General features: G+C 37.0%; 1 protein-coding gene across 1 annotated transcript; it reads left to right on the forward strand.

The window, feature by feature from the left end:
• Window positions 1-2,637: 2,637 nt before the first annotated feature.
• On the forward strand, window positions 2,638-9,078 carry LOC104891194 (serine/threonine-protein kinase SRK2H). The gene is made up of 9 exons (XM_010676853.4): window positions 2,638-3,109; window positions 3,229-3,303; window positions 3,403-3,504; window positions 4,424-4,477; window positions 4,576-4,668; window positions 4,850-4,942; window positions 7,102-7,206; window positions 7,299-7,397; window positions 8,489-9,078. Exons 1-9 carry the CDS (start codon window positions 2,990-2,992, stop codon window positions 8,813-8,815), a joined length of 1,068 nt encoding a protein of 355 aa, XP_010675155.1. The 5' UTR covers window positions 2,638-2,989; the 3' UTR covers window positions 8,816-9,078.
• Window positions 9,079-14,423: the final 5,345 nt, after the last annotated feature.

Genomic DNA, 14,423 nt, shown 5'->3' on the forward strand with positions numbered 1-14,423 from the left:
TGTAAATTATATGTAAATATAAATATATATATATATATACCAAAATATATTTATAAAATCCATAAATTTACGGGGGATTACATAAGGTGATTATCTTAATCCTTCATTTTAATCACTAATTAGAGTGATTATTTTAATCCTATTTCAATCACTAATTGGAGTGATTATTCATCTTCAATGGATTTGCTTAATTCTAAACGTGAGTTATTCATAATCTATTTCCTTTTCTTCCCCAATGGAATTGACCATTTAGGGTAAGACATAAGATCGAAGTACAATGGTTTTTATCCATGAGTGGATTTCAATCATGCAATGACTGGTACGTAGTGTAACTTCGGTACTCAACCTTACCATGTACAAATGATATATTGGTCCTTAAAAACTAAAAAGATTGATGTGTATATATGCAAATTATGCGATTTTCTTTTTATTTTTAATAGCCATAATTACTTTAAAATGAAAAATAATGCATTTAGTAAGAGTTTGTTCTTTAGAATCGAAAGAGAAAACGAGTTCCAAACGTACGCACCTCTTAACCTAAACCCCGAACCCTATAATGATATGAAAGACCACTTTTTAAAAAGCCTTATCCATAAATTTACGGGGGATTGCATAAGGTGATTATCTTAATCCTTCATTTTAATCACTAATTAGAGTGATTATTTTAATCCTATTTCAATCACTAATTGGAATGATTATTCATCTTCAATGGATTTGCTTAATTCTAAACGTGAGTTATTCATAATCTATTTCCTTTTCTTCCCCAATGGAATTGACCATTTAGGGTAAGACATAAGATCGAAGTACAATGGTTTTTATCCATGAGTGGATTTCAATCATGCAATGACTGGTACGTAGTGTAACTTCGGTACTCAACCTTACCATGTACAAATGATATATTGGTCCTTAAAAACTAAAAAGATTGATGTGTATATATGCAAATTATGCGATTTTCTTTTTATTTTTAATAGCCATAATTACTTTAAAATGAAAAATAATGCATTTAGTAAGAGTCTGTTCTTTAGAATCGAAAGAGAAAACGAGTTCCAAACGTACGCACCTCTTAACCTAAACCCCGAACCCTATAATGATATGAAAGACCACTTTTTAAAAAGCCTTATCCATTTGAAGTCATCATTGTTTTAAATGATATTTCTTGAAATTGATTTTAAAATAATTTATTAAATAAATTTGTCCGTATTCAGATATTAATAGGAAAATACGAAATAAAAAGGACAGAAAAAATTGCATCCAAAAAACATATAATAAAAACAAACAAAACCCTAATCACAAAAAAACCCAATAACAAATATTAAATTAAATCGAAACTATTATACAAAAGGCCAAACTAAATTAAACCCTAATTACAAAACTACATTTATCGAAAGAACCTATAGTGGTCGACGATCAACGGCACAAAATCGAGCAAACTCTTCTTCGCGTCTTTTCGTTTCGCCTAGCTTCATCCTTAGTCGGATTTGTTTTAGATCTTGATGTTTCGAAGTGAGGAGGGCGGACTCATTTCAGATCTAGGAATGTTGAGTGAGGGTTTTTGGTTCTCTTCGATTGTCGTTGCAGTTCGTGGTTAGTGTGTTGGGAAAAAGGTGGTTGGTTCGTCACTGAGTTGGGAGGAGGGAGGAGGGAGAAGGAAGGAGGAAGGAGATAGGAGGACAGAGGGCGTCAGTTAGAGAAACGATGTTGAGAGAAGAGGATTTAGGTTTAGATGGGATATGGGATTTAGGTTTAGAGAAGAGAAAGAAATAAGAGAGGGGATTAGATATGAGAGAAATGAGGATGGAGGACCAGAGGAGAGGGGGCACAAGTTGGGCCGCACATCTTTTTTTTATTTCGTGGGCTACATCATTTCATGGGCTGCATCGTGTTTCATGGACTGAAATCTGTTGGGGTCCACAAAAGGACAACATCAGATTTTCCTCTCAACTTTCCCTTCCATTTTTTATGCTGATTTTCGGATGCTGTTTTACAAAAAAACCAAATCTGTTACTAAGTGACAGATAAGATTTTTTCCACTAGTGATAGTTTGAAGAAAACGATAGATGAGAAAATTAAAAGGAACAGGTGGGGAGCTTGACGACCATCGAGGATGACCGGCACTCAGGCGGCGGTCAAGCCTCCAAAGCGGTACTTCAGGCGGCGGTCAAGCCTCCAAAGCGGTACTTTCTCATTGCTTTTCTCTTTTGGTTTGTGAGCTTTCCTCTTACTCAGGTTTTCCTAAAATGTTATGGCTCTTTCTAATGAGAACTTAATTACATAAATGTATATGAGACGAAAAAGAATAAGTATCAGACACTGTTTTGTTCAACTTATTTAAGTCCTTTTAAAAAAGATAAGATCTAATAAGGACTAATAATGTTTAATAAGTTCAATTCAGCTAAATAAGGTTTGTCATCCTAACAAAATAAGGTTTAATAAGTGAAGATAAGACCTAATAAAAATTAATAACCACTTATAAATTAAAACAATTTTAAATACATCCCGACAAACAAAAATAAGTTGACAAGAACAGAGTATCCCACTAATTGGCCCACCCCAAAACTGAGATCAACCCATCCATCCATGCCTAAAGAGATAACATAATCGAGACTTTTCTTTAATATCAATCCTCCCAAAGAAAAAAAAGAACTATTAATGATTGAAGTAACCGAGTGATCAAAGGTGGGCGGTGTTCTGTTTATTCCACTCTCTTCTCACTTCTCTCTTTCTTTCTCTCATTTTCTCTCTCTTCTTTCATTTCATTTCATTCCATCTTTTTCTATTAATAACCCACTCTCTTAAATCACTCAGATTTGCACCTCAACGCACGTTTTTCTTCTTCATCTCACAATCAAATACCATACTACCCAGAAAAAGAAACCCATTAATATGCATTCCATTCTCCCTCCTTTTTCTTCTTAGATAACCCAGCAAATTACAAAATCACATCCAAAAAAAATCACAAAATCACAAAAAAAGAAGAAAAGAATTAAAAATGGAAAAGTATGAAGTAGTGAAACAATTAGGAGCTGGGAATTTTGGAGTTGCTCGACTTATGCGACACAAAGAAACCAAAGAGCTTGTAGCCGTTAAATACATCGAACGTGGTCATAAGGTTTTTTTTTTTTTTTTTTTTTTTCTGGGGTTGGATTAAATTTCCCCAAAAAAAAATACCCAGTTGTTAGTTTTGTTTTTTTTTTTTTTTTCAATTTTTTTTGGGGGTAAATTTTCCAGATTGACGAGAATGTGGCAAGAGAGATTATCAACCACAGATCGCTCCGTCATCCTAATATTATTCGATTTAAGGAGGTTATTTTTTTTGGATTTTATTAATTATTTTTATCAAAATAGTTAAAAAAATTGGGGGTGAAATTAGTTGATTTTTGAATAAATGTAAAATATTTACAGGTGGTTTTGACACCATCTCATCTGGGAATTGTGATGGAATATGCTGCCGGTGGTGAACTTTTTGACCGGATTTGCACTGCTGGTCGTTTTAGCGAAGATGAGGTAATATTTTATTTTTTTTGCTTTTTCCTTAAAAATAAAAAGGCAGTATGTCTTTTTTTTTATGTATTTTTTTTCCTTGGGTTTCTTCTAAATTTTGTGATGTTTGATACTTTCTATGACAAAGAAATGAAGCTCAGTGTGTAATACGTACAAGTGTCACACTTTGCTATTCATTAGAAGATTTTGCATTTACTTATATTGGTATGTTAATTTTTACTTTGTTAGGTTTTTAATATATAGTAGTTGTGACTTGTGAGGATATAGTGACCTATGGAAAATTCGTTAATGATGTAACAACAATGTTGGAACTTAGGTGTATGAGTCAAGATTTTATCTTTAGTGTTAGTCCATGTGAATATTTTGTCTCCTTTTTTTGTTACAAAAAAGAATTAGTATGTTGAATTTATTGCTCATAAGTATTATAAATGCATGTGAATGAAACTAACTCATAAAGTGTCTATGTGCCAATGAATGATGGCATTCATGCAAGCTAGCTTGATGAAAGGGAAAGTGTTTCGGAGATTCGAGGGTTGGCAATCCTCATGAGAGAGATAGAAAGAATATAAAAGCGCGTTGTTTAATCTCCTACTAACAAGATTAAAATCTCAATCTTTTTGAGTAATAAGAGTATTTACCATCTTAATTTTTATATTTTATTGTCAAATTATGTGCTAGTAGTAGGAAGGTATAACAAAATCTAATTAAGGATTGATACATATTATATTTTAGTAATAAGTCATAGTTAAGGGCTATGGATAAGTATTAAAGATACTTTTTAATATAGAATTAAGTTGAGAATTAATGGGATAATCATGCTTTATATATTGTTATGTTTAGTATTTCTACTTTTTAACTTCTTATCGATTGTGTTTAGCAGTTTCCTGTAATTAACGTGCTGTATGTTTCTGAAAAATTCCAGGCTAGATATTTCTTCCAGCAACTGATCTCAGGTGTCAGCTTCTGCCATTCCATGGTAACACCCAGTATTCTTGTTGCAGTTCATCATTACACTGATGTAGTATTGAAAGCTTAGTGAACATGTGATACAAAATAATTATATCTTGGTTGCAGCAAATTTGCCATAGAGATTTGAAATTGGAAAACACATTGTTGGATGGAAGTGCGGCACCTCGCCTGAAGATATGTGACTTTGGCTATTCCAAGGTTCGGGTGAATCTTACTGTTTTTATGATTTTCATGAAGTTTAGTATAGAATATTACTCTAGATCATGTGGATTTTGATGGCATCATGTGTTTGTTTGACTTGCTAAATTGTTTATAACTTAATTAAGTACTTCTTTTAGTCTGCTCACTGATTTGTTTATTATAAATATGCATCTTGTAGTCCTCTCTTCTGCATTCAAGGCCTAAATCCACGGTAGGGACTCCAGCATACATAGCACCTGAAGTACTTTCGAGGCGAGAATATGATGGCAAGGTGAGTCTTTTAAAATTGCTCCGCAAGGGAAGGGGGTGGGGGGTGGGGGGAGAAAAGTCAAGTAATTCCAGGCTTGCATTGTGCACAATAATGTAGTTTTTTATTTTTGCCTCATTTGGTGTCAGATCTCTTGATCAGATCATCTTTACCCATGCTAAAGATGTGTACCATAATTTTATATCCTCTATCTTAAAATATTGACGTTTGACTTTAACATTGTCGACTTTGACCATAAATTTCCATCATCTTTGCATGGTAAGAACTAAAACAAAAGATTTAGTTTTGAAATGTGTTATGTTCACGTTTGACTCAGTATACATTTTGACAGATTTATGGCTGTATTTAGTGAAATTTTTGCCTGCAATATTAGAGGTGTCCTATTTTGGAATGGAGGTGGAGGTATTAGAGCGTTCTTATATGTCTTGTTTAGGAAACATCATATCAAGGTATAATAGCAGATGAATGTAGTAAAGTTCAAGCATCCCTTGAAGTGGTTCTGAAGTGATTCCATGCTTGCATCTTCAGTTTTCTCTTCTGACACAAAAAAGCTTTTGATTGGTTTCTGTAGAAGGTTTTGTGTAGTATGTAGCTGAAAATAGATATGCTCAATTGCGAAAGAAATATTAATGCGTTTGCTTTGCTTAATGGTTGCCTTATTGCCTTGCCTTGTCTTCAGTCTGCACCCATGTGACCACATGTTACAAAGTTTTGCTGCAAACTTAATGCAATATGATTTAAGCTCTTAGTTGATTGGCCCATGTCACATTTATTAGATCAATTATTTAGGTCTATCTATTGAACATCAGTCCTTGCTGCCTGTATATTGATTCCTCATCACTTATTGCCTTGTTTTATGGGAGCCCGTATTGCTATCATGCTATATTGATGGGCTAAAGTTAATGGATCTCTCTATTCTCTTTCATGTGCTGAGGTATCTGAAGCCTGTATAGGGGTATAGAAGTCATATCTCCCAATCTAAGGTCTAATAGTTATAAAGTTTTTCCAAACAAAGTGCTATGTGAAGTGTGAAGCATTATGAAGAAACCTTAGTGGATTTTAGTTATGTATCTGAATTATATTTTTGGTCAGTGTCCAAACTCCAAATTAAGCCACCTGCATCAACTTTGTAATGCTTGATGTATCTTTGAAGCAACCTTAGCTCAGTAAAATATCTGTTTCTTTTTTATCATATTTCCTTCTAAAGTAAGAAAATGATGTTTAGTCTTACCTTTTCGTCTTTTCATAAAGTTGTTGTCCATGATGTGATCCACCAAGGATTACTATTTGTGTAGCTAAAGGAAAGGTGACTTCTCTGGCTTTACATCCCATGATGGCTATTATTGGCATGTGTGATAGAGTTGCATGATAAATCATGTGGCTTTTTTTGGTTAAATTTCTATATTTCACTTGTTAAACTCAAATCAATGTTGGTATAGGATCTTTGACAATGATGACTACTGTTCTTTCTATGTGGTTGCTTATAAACTGTTGGGAACAAAATCTCTTAAGGAAGTAATATAACACTATATCATTCATTACAAACTAACGGCCCAAAATTGAAATTGTGGTTGAAGCTTGTCAATCTTGATAATAATGTCTTTGAAAATATGGATGTAATATGTAAAATATTATGAAAATACTGTTCCTTGTATGTGTTTGGATATAAACTGTTAGGAACACAATTTCTTTAGGATGTCAAAAGACATTATCTTATCTATTTAGAAGTTAAGTGCTATTTAATCCATTATGGAACAAGAGGCCAAATTGAATTATTTTAAAGTTGAAGCTTGTAAATCTAGATAATTATGTCTATGAATGTAACATGAAAATATTATAAAAATATAAGTATATAAGTTTTAATTAGAAATGTTGTTTTCACATTATGACTCATAGGACTGTGAAGGAACTTATGGTTAAAGGTTGCAAGTATTGAGTACTACTATTAACAGTCAATGTCAAATTTGATAATATTGATTTCCGAGGGAGCTAGTTTTATTCTTGGATTTCGAAAGCAAAATGAATGGCTTGCATTTGGACCATGAGGACCTTCAGAGAAAATGGTGCCCTCCCACAATACGCTTAGTCATGTTTTGCTCGCGATAGATAATTATGTCTTCAAATTCACATTGCAAGCTTTCTGAAGTTATTGCTGTGCTCAGTTGGCAGATGTGTGGTCTTGTGGAGTGACCCTTTATGTTATGCTGGTTGGAGGATATCCCTTTGAAGACCCTCAGGATCCGAAGAACTTCAGGAAGACAATTACTGTAATCTCAGTTTCAATTTATCGTCATTAGTTTCTAACGTTGTTGTGTTATTCTACCGAGCATTCAACTGTTGTTGATGATTTCTTTTGCAGAGGATTATGGCTGTTCAATACAAAATCCCAGAATATGTTCATATATCACAAGATTGCAAGCATTTGCTTTCCCGAATTTTTACTACCAATCCAACAAGGGTATGTATGTTGCTGAAGTTTCCTATATGTATGCGTCTGTCTATGCTTGACATGTTCTTCTTCTGGACAATAGTTGCTACAGGAATATGTGGCCTAGACCCAATTTCTTTACCAAAAAAATAAAATAAATTGCTACTGGAATACATTAATTTAGATATCTTAATTTGATTAGAAAGACTAAATGACTAATTGTTCATTACCAAAAGGTAGAGTGTGACTGAGAGGGCATTTTATGTCCCCCAGCCCATTTCCTGTCACTTGTTTGCTTACAGATCCTTTTTTTCCCTACCATACTCAAATTTTATTCCTTTTAATATGGTTTCTTATCATGGTTGATGGATCCCTTATGTTTGGTCCCTAATGAATGTTTAGTGTTGCAAATTTAGATATATCTAAGAATTACTTGATGTACTCTGTGCCGACTCTATTTCTATTCTTTTGGTTGTAGTATATCTTCAACTAATTGCAGTGTTCATGAGAATGGCATTGATGTAAGTGAGTGCTTATTTTTTTGCCAATCTAGAGTAATGTTGTGCAGAAATTGTAGCCTCTGGTCTATCTATACCACGGCCTTGTTCTTTCCGGTGTAATAGTAAGTTTCTGGAGAAATACGTTCAATTTGTTTTAGACAACGGCTACTAAGTTCAATTTACAACTAAAAATTAAGTACAGATGTGAACCAATAATATCAAGGTTACTTGGTTCAAATCAGGAGTTGTTTTCCTACTGATAAAAGAAAGGAGTATCTCTGAGGTTGCATTCTATTCACCTGTACTTGTCTGAACTCAATTTATCACATCTGGTTGAACGTCAGCCCTGATCTCACATCATATTCACACATGATTGGGGCTGATTAGCCATTAGACTTGTATTTTTATGATGAAGAGAACGCACCCAAGTTCAAGGGCTTCAAAGGTTGTAAGATTGTCAATTAAACTGGAAAATACTTTGCAAGCTGTTTGTACTTGGTCTAAAATTATGTAGATGTAATCATCTAGATGCTTGTCAAATGACAACATATATGTGGTTGTATGAACGAAAGTAATTTGGATTTTCCTTCTTCTAAAGTTAGCATTCCCTTGTTCTTGCAGAGAATTAGCATCAAGGAAATCAAAAGTCATCCATGGTTTTTGAAGAACCTCCCGAAAGAGCTAACAGAACCAGCTCAAGCCGCCTACTACCAGAGAGATAACCCAAGCTTTGCTTCTCTACAAAGTGTGGAAGAGATCATGAAAATTGTGGGCGAGGCAAGAAACCCTGCTCCTGTAGCAAGGACTGTCCCAGAGTGGGAGGGTGAGAATGAAGACGAGAATAACGAAGGTGTAGAAGAAGCAGAAGAGGAAGAGGAAGATGAAGAGGATGAGTATGATAAGACGGTGAAACAGGTTCATGCAAGCGGAGAGTTTATTATCAGTTAAGGTGACATTATTTGGTATTATAGTCTCATGTTCCATAATATTTCAGTTTCTCAAATGTGTGCATAGACAACATAAGCTAGTGCTCCCCCAATTTCAAAAGGATTTAAGATGTTTGTGGCTGTAACTTTGTATTAATATCTAGTATGTATTAAGGATGAGAGCACAAAAAGCTGGTACAATTATGTGCTTCAATATCTATATTGTTGAAATCTGTTGAAACTATTTTTGTGGACATTGAAAGTATTACGATTTTCTTTTGACAATTCATAGTAATTGCAGGGAGTATCATTTACAAAGATTTGCTTAATAACAATTTACTCCATGTGGATTTGTCTAAATCAAAATCTCTTGCAGTAATAAGAACCCAACAAGCGGGCACTATTTGGCGTTTCAATTAAGCTACTTCCTCCGTTTTTTTTTAGATGTTACACTTTCCTTAAATTGCATGTTTCTAAATAGATGTTACACTTTTTTTTATTTCCTAAATTGGAAAGTTTTATGCTGTAAAATTACTCACTTACCCTTACTTATAAGGATTAATCAAAATTAAATTAACCTAATTTAACCTTATTATATACTAATCCAAAATTAATTAAACCTCCCTCTTCCACCACCCCTCCCACACCACCTCAGCTGCCCCATCCCTTCCTCCACCTTGCAGCCTCCTTACCCACCACCACCCCACCACCTACCCGAAATCGCTACCCACCCACCCGAAAATCCCACCCAGCCACCCACCTGAAAATAAGACCCCCACCCACGAAAACCTTCCCCACCTACCGAAATCACCACCCAGCCACCGAAATCCCCACCCCCATCTACCGAAAACCACGCAATTTTCTTCGCGCAAAACCACGGCCTCCATTTTCGGCGGTAGAGGTGGGGTTTTCGAGGATGGGATGGAATTTTGCGGCGGTAGATGTGGGGTTTCGCGAGGCTGGGTGCGGGTGGGTGGGTGGGGTTTTCGGAGATGGGGTGGGGTTTTCGGGTGGGTGGGTAGGGATTTCGGTGGGTGGGGTGGGCTTTTCGGTGGCTGGGTGGGTGGGTTTTGGGTGGCTGGGTGGGTGGTTCGAATTTCAGGTGGGTGGTGTGGTGGTGGTGGGAGTTCTCTAGGCTGTTGGGGTGGTGGTGCGGAACCCAAGTTGGGGTCCTCTTTTCTCTCTCCTCCCTTCCCTTAAACCCCATGTTAATTCTCTCCTAATTACTCCTCCAATTTTTGCCTAGGGAACCACAATTTTTGAAAGTGTAACATCTAAAAAAAACGGAGGAAGTATAAGAATTATAGATAGATATTATTGAGTTTGGTTATGAATGAAATACCACTGTTGTACCAAAGTGTAAGAATAATTTGAACACTTCTGTTTTTGTTTATCCCACACTAGCTATTGGATCTGTGCATGATCAACGAGATTTTTTTGTTCAATAAGTATGATTTTTTTGGCGATTACATTATCTTTCTCTATTTTCATTATATGGATGTTTCTTATATTTTTCTTTATTACTCTCCTTTCCTTTATTCTCGTGTTCTTATGTTTCATTTATTTAGAACGTAGGACGTACTCCCTCCGTCCCTTAATAGAGTGCCCATTTCTTTTTTGGACACTATTCAAAGGTAAAGAAAGCCCTCAAAAAATATTTCTAATATATAAGAAAAATCATAGTCATGTGGGGTCTTGTTTGATTCATCTCATTACGTACATTAAGAAAATCAAACTTTTATAATTTTTACTAATATGAAATTAAAGATATTAACGATACAAAACGTGCATTGGCAAATGTGCATTGGAGAAATGGGCACTCTATTAAGGGACGGAGGGAGTATTTACTAATAATTTTTATCTTTATGGTACAATGAATTTCGTGAATATTTTTCTAAATATTAGTTAACACTTGGATTAGGTTTTTGTTAGATGATTTGACAATTTGTTGCTAAACGTATTTTCTTGTTAAACGAGTCCCACATGTTATTTCTCTAAATCATATATCCAATTCGAACAAGCTTAGCTTGACTCACTTGGTAGGAATTTCACTTCATGACTTCAAGGCCAAGGGTTTGAATCCCACCAAGTGAGGGGCACTTGGAGAAAAATTCCCTTACAACTTCCCCTCCTTCCAAGTGCTTTGACCTCAGGGTTAGGCCCTGTGCGAGGGAAGTCCAAAGGTTATTCATCTTACCAAATAAAAAAAAATCAATTCCAATACAAATATATGTAAGATTTATCCCCTTATCTCTAAACACTAACTTTACGCCTCAACCATGTTGTAGTTAAATAAATCAACAACTCTCCAGGAGACACGTGGATCCATCAGGACCATCCACGTGTCCCCTCTAGATGAGTAAAAAAGAGGCTTAAACTCCGAGTTTACTGAGAAAAGAATAGAAGTCCACCCTTTGGCCTGAAAGAATATTTAGACCTCAAATGGTAGCATTCAAGACCCTAACACTGTAAATATCCCCTAAAAATCAGGAGAAAGGTAATTTTTCAAATAGTATGCCCATACTATGCAGAAATTCTCTCTCACTTTTTCTTTACACTCCTGATACCCGACTTAAGCTTCGGAGGGGGAACCACCACCCAAATCTCCCGGGTGGGTCCCTTCTTTTGCAGGTTTGGGATAGAGCTTAGGTTCGGGTAGCAAGATTCAAGTCTCCGTTAAAGAAAATTGTGAATAATAAGAGCTTACTTGCCGGTCAAGTAGCATTAAACATTTGGCGCCACCTGTGGGGAGACTCAGCGATGATTGATTGGCACTCGTCCAATGTGGCAAGAAATCGAAGTTTTCAAGTTCGAGTAGAAGATAACGTAAACGATGAGAGACCACCTCAAGGGAGGGATAAACCCCGTCCATTATCAATGTTCCTGGTTAGAGCCGTGAACCCGTTATTCAGGAAAATTTTGAACGTTCAGTAATTGGTCATCTAAAAAATGTCCTGAATGACTTTCAGACTAAGATAGCAGTGGTCATCCAGGAACGGATTAAGAACAACATGTTATTCCAAGTCAACCCAGATCCAGCTGTTAACAATCCAGTTCCTCTTAGAGGGCGTTCCGAGGAGAATCGTCCAGGTCCAAGCCGAATTGCTCGTCAGCAACCCTCTAGGAGAACAACCAGAGAACAACCGCCAGAAGGCAATGAGCAGCGAAGGAAGATGGACCGGAACTTGGTGGTTAGCACCTAGGAAGATCCTCATCCAAATGGACATAGAATGGAAATAGATGCCCGTGAGTACTTAGAGGCAAATAAAGCTATTGCATTACAACGGTCGGCCACATTGTCTGCACCGTATTTGTGAGATCCCCCTTTAAGGTTACCGTCCAGAACAGAAGGAAGAAGTCTGGGCCCTTCTTTTGTTTGTCCAAGACAGGAGAAAACTGTACAACAACCAATGGTTTATAGGTGTCCAGCCCCTACAAACACATCATCTAATCTCGTGTTAAGGGAATATCGTAAGGAGTTCGAATTCATACCCATTGAGGGACAGCTGGGAATCTTCCGGATCAATTGGCCAACCCCATTCTCGGCCAGGATCATGGAAGCGCCCCCTTCCCAAGGTTAAACTCCCTACCATAGAGTCGTTTGATGGAATAACTGATCCAGACGATCACCTATCCGCTTATAAGCATCAGATGTATGTACAAGAAGTAGATGATGCTACTTGGTGCAAGAACTTCCCGACCACTTTGAAGGGAGTAGCTTAGAAGTGGTTTAACAATCTCTCCCCTAATCCAGTCAACAATTTCACTAAACTCAATCATTTATCCACTAGTCACTTTGTAGCCAATCGGCAAGAACAAAAGACAAGAATGCATTTGGGTAAGGTCGTCCAAGGACTAAAGAAACGAAACCCTTCGAAGTTTTGTTAAAAGGTTCAATCTAGAGGCCTTGGAGATTCAAGATCTCAATGTTGGCGTGGCATTCGACGCCCCTTCATTAGGGGGCTGAGGCCAGCAGGAAGTTTTATGTTTGATCTTGTTAATAAGAAAATCACCACTCTTGCAGAAGTATTGAAAGAGGCCGAAGCATTCATACATGCCACTGAGGTGTGTGCAGAAGCAAAGCACCCTTAGTCCAAGAAGCCTGAAGAGGTAGCTCAACCAAAGAAGAGCAACCTTAAAAAGGCTGAGACTTGTGCTATAACCTCTACAACCACTTTGTCCACACGAGGCAAGAGGAAAGAATCCGAGTCTTCAGCTGATCCCAAGGGTGAAGGAAGTTTCAGAAGAAGGATGATCATCAAAAAAAAAAAAAAAAAAATAAAGTGAAAGTGCTGACGAGGATGTTGTACTTGTCATCTCAGGAGGATTTGCAGCTGGAGGACCAACCAATAAGGGGATCAAAAAAAACAAAAGGAGCTCGACCAAGTCTTATTAATTGGTCAAATAAAGGCAGAGCCCTTTCCAAAGGTGGTAGTTAGTGAGAAACATCGGGGAACGTTGAAAACCCCTCATGATGACCCCTTGGTTGTGGAAATGAAGGTAGCAAACTTGAGAGCCAGAAGGATTCTGATTGACACCGTAAGCTCGACGAACATCATTAGTGCAAATTGCTTGTCTAGATTGAAGTTTGATGATAAGAACCTGGTCCCTATCTACCACCCAATCATTGGGTTTGGGAGAGAGTTATCCACCCTATGGGGACAATTACTTTGCCAGTCCGAGTAGGAGAGAAGGAAGTCTCTCGGACTTTGTTCATCAAGTTATTGGTCGTCTGGGACTTGACAGCTTACAATGTCATTCTTGGACGTCGAACTCTAAACTATATTAAAGTTGTGATAGTTACTCATCTAATGCTCATAAAATTTTAATGTGATGGTGGTTAGATTGGTACCTTTTATGGAGACCAACAGGTGGCCATAAAGTGTTACCTAACGACACTAAAACCATCGTCTTGGAAAGCTGAAAAATAAGACCAGGTGAAGGTTGCTAGTGAAGGAAAAGCGGCTGAAAATGTGAAAGAACAAGTAGCCTCATTGAGGATGACCATAGAAAGTGCTCAGATGCAAGTTGCCCCTCAAGGAAAACGTACGAAAACCATTCCACCAAGAATAGAAAGTATGTGCCAGTCAAGGAAGAGCCTCACTCGTTTGGAGAAGTGATGACCATCAGGGGCATGACACTTGAACGTCCAGAACCTGTGGAGTCCCCAGAAGACGTTTATTTGGATGAAACTCATTCGGAAAGAATAACTTTGAAAATTGGATCTTCTCTTAGTGCTGAATTAAGGGGAATTTCGATAGATTTAATTTACTAAAGGAGTTTCAAGATGTGTTTGTCTATAGTGTTGAAGAGATGCCTAGAATTGATCAGGACATAGCCGTCCACCTGCTGAATGTTGATCCAAGTTTTAAACCAGTTCGTCAGAAGAATAGACACCTGGGGGTGGGCCAGAAATCAGGCGGTCGACCAAGAAGTTTAGAAGTTGTTGGAATCTCGGTTCATCAGAGAGACTTATTATCCACATTGGATATCCAATGTGGTCATGGTACCAAAGCCCAATGGTAAGTGGAGGATGTGCGTAGACTACACTGATCTCAACAAGGCTTGTCCAAAGGATAATTTTCCTTTGCCTAACTTGGATCGGTGGGAGGATTGCACACTGACCATGC

The sequence above is a fragment of the Beta vulgaris genome, chromosome 4 (genome assembly GCF_026745355.1).
Source record: "Beta vulgaris subsp. vulgaris cultivar EL10 chromosome 4, EL10.2, whole genome shotgun sequence".
Classification (NCBI taxonomy): Eukaryota; Viridiplantae; Streptophyta; class Magnoliopsida; order Caryophyllales; family Amaranthaceae; genus Beta; species Beta vulgaris.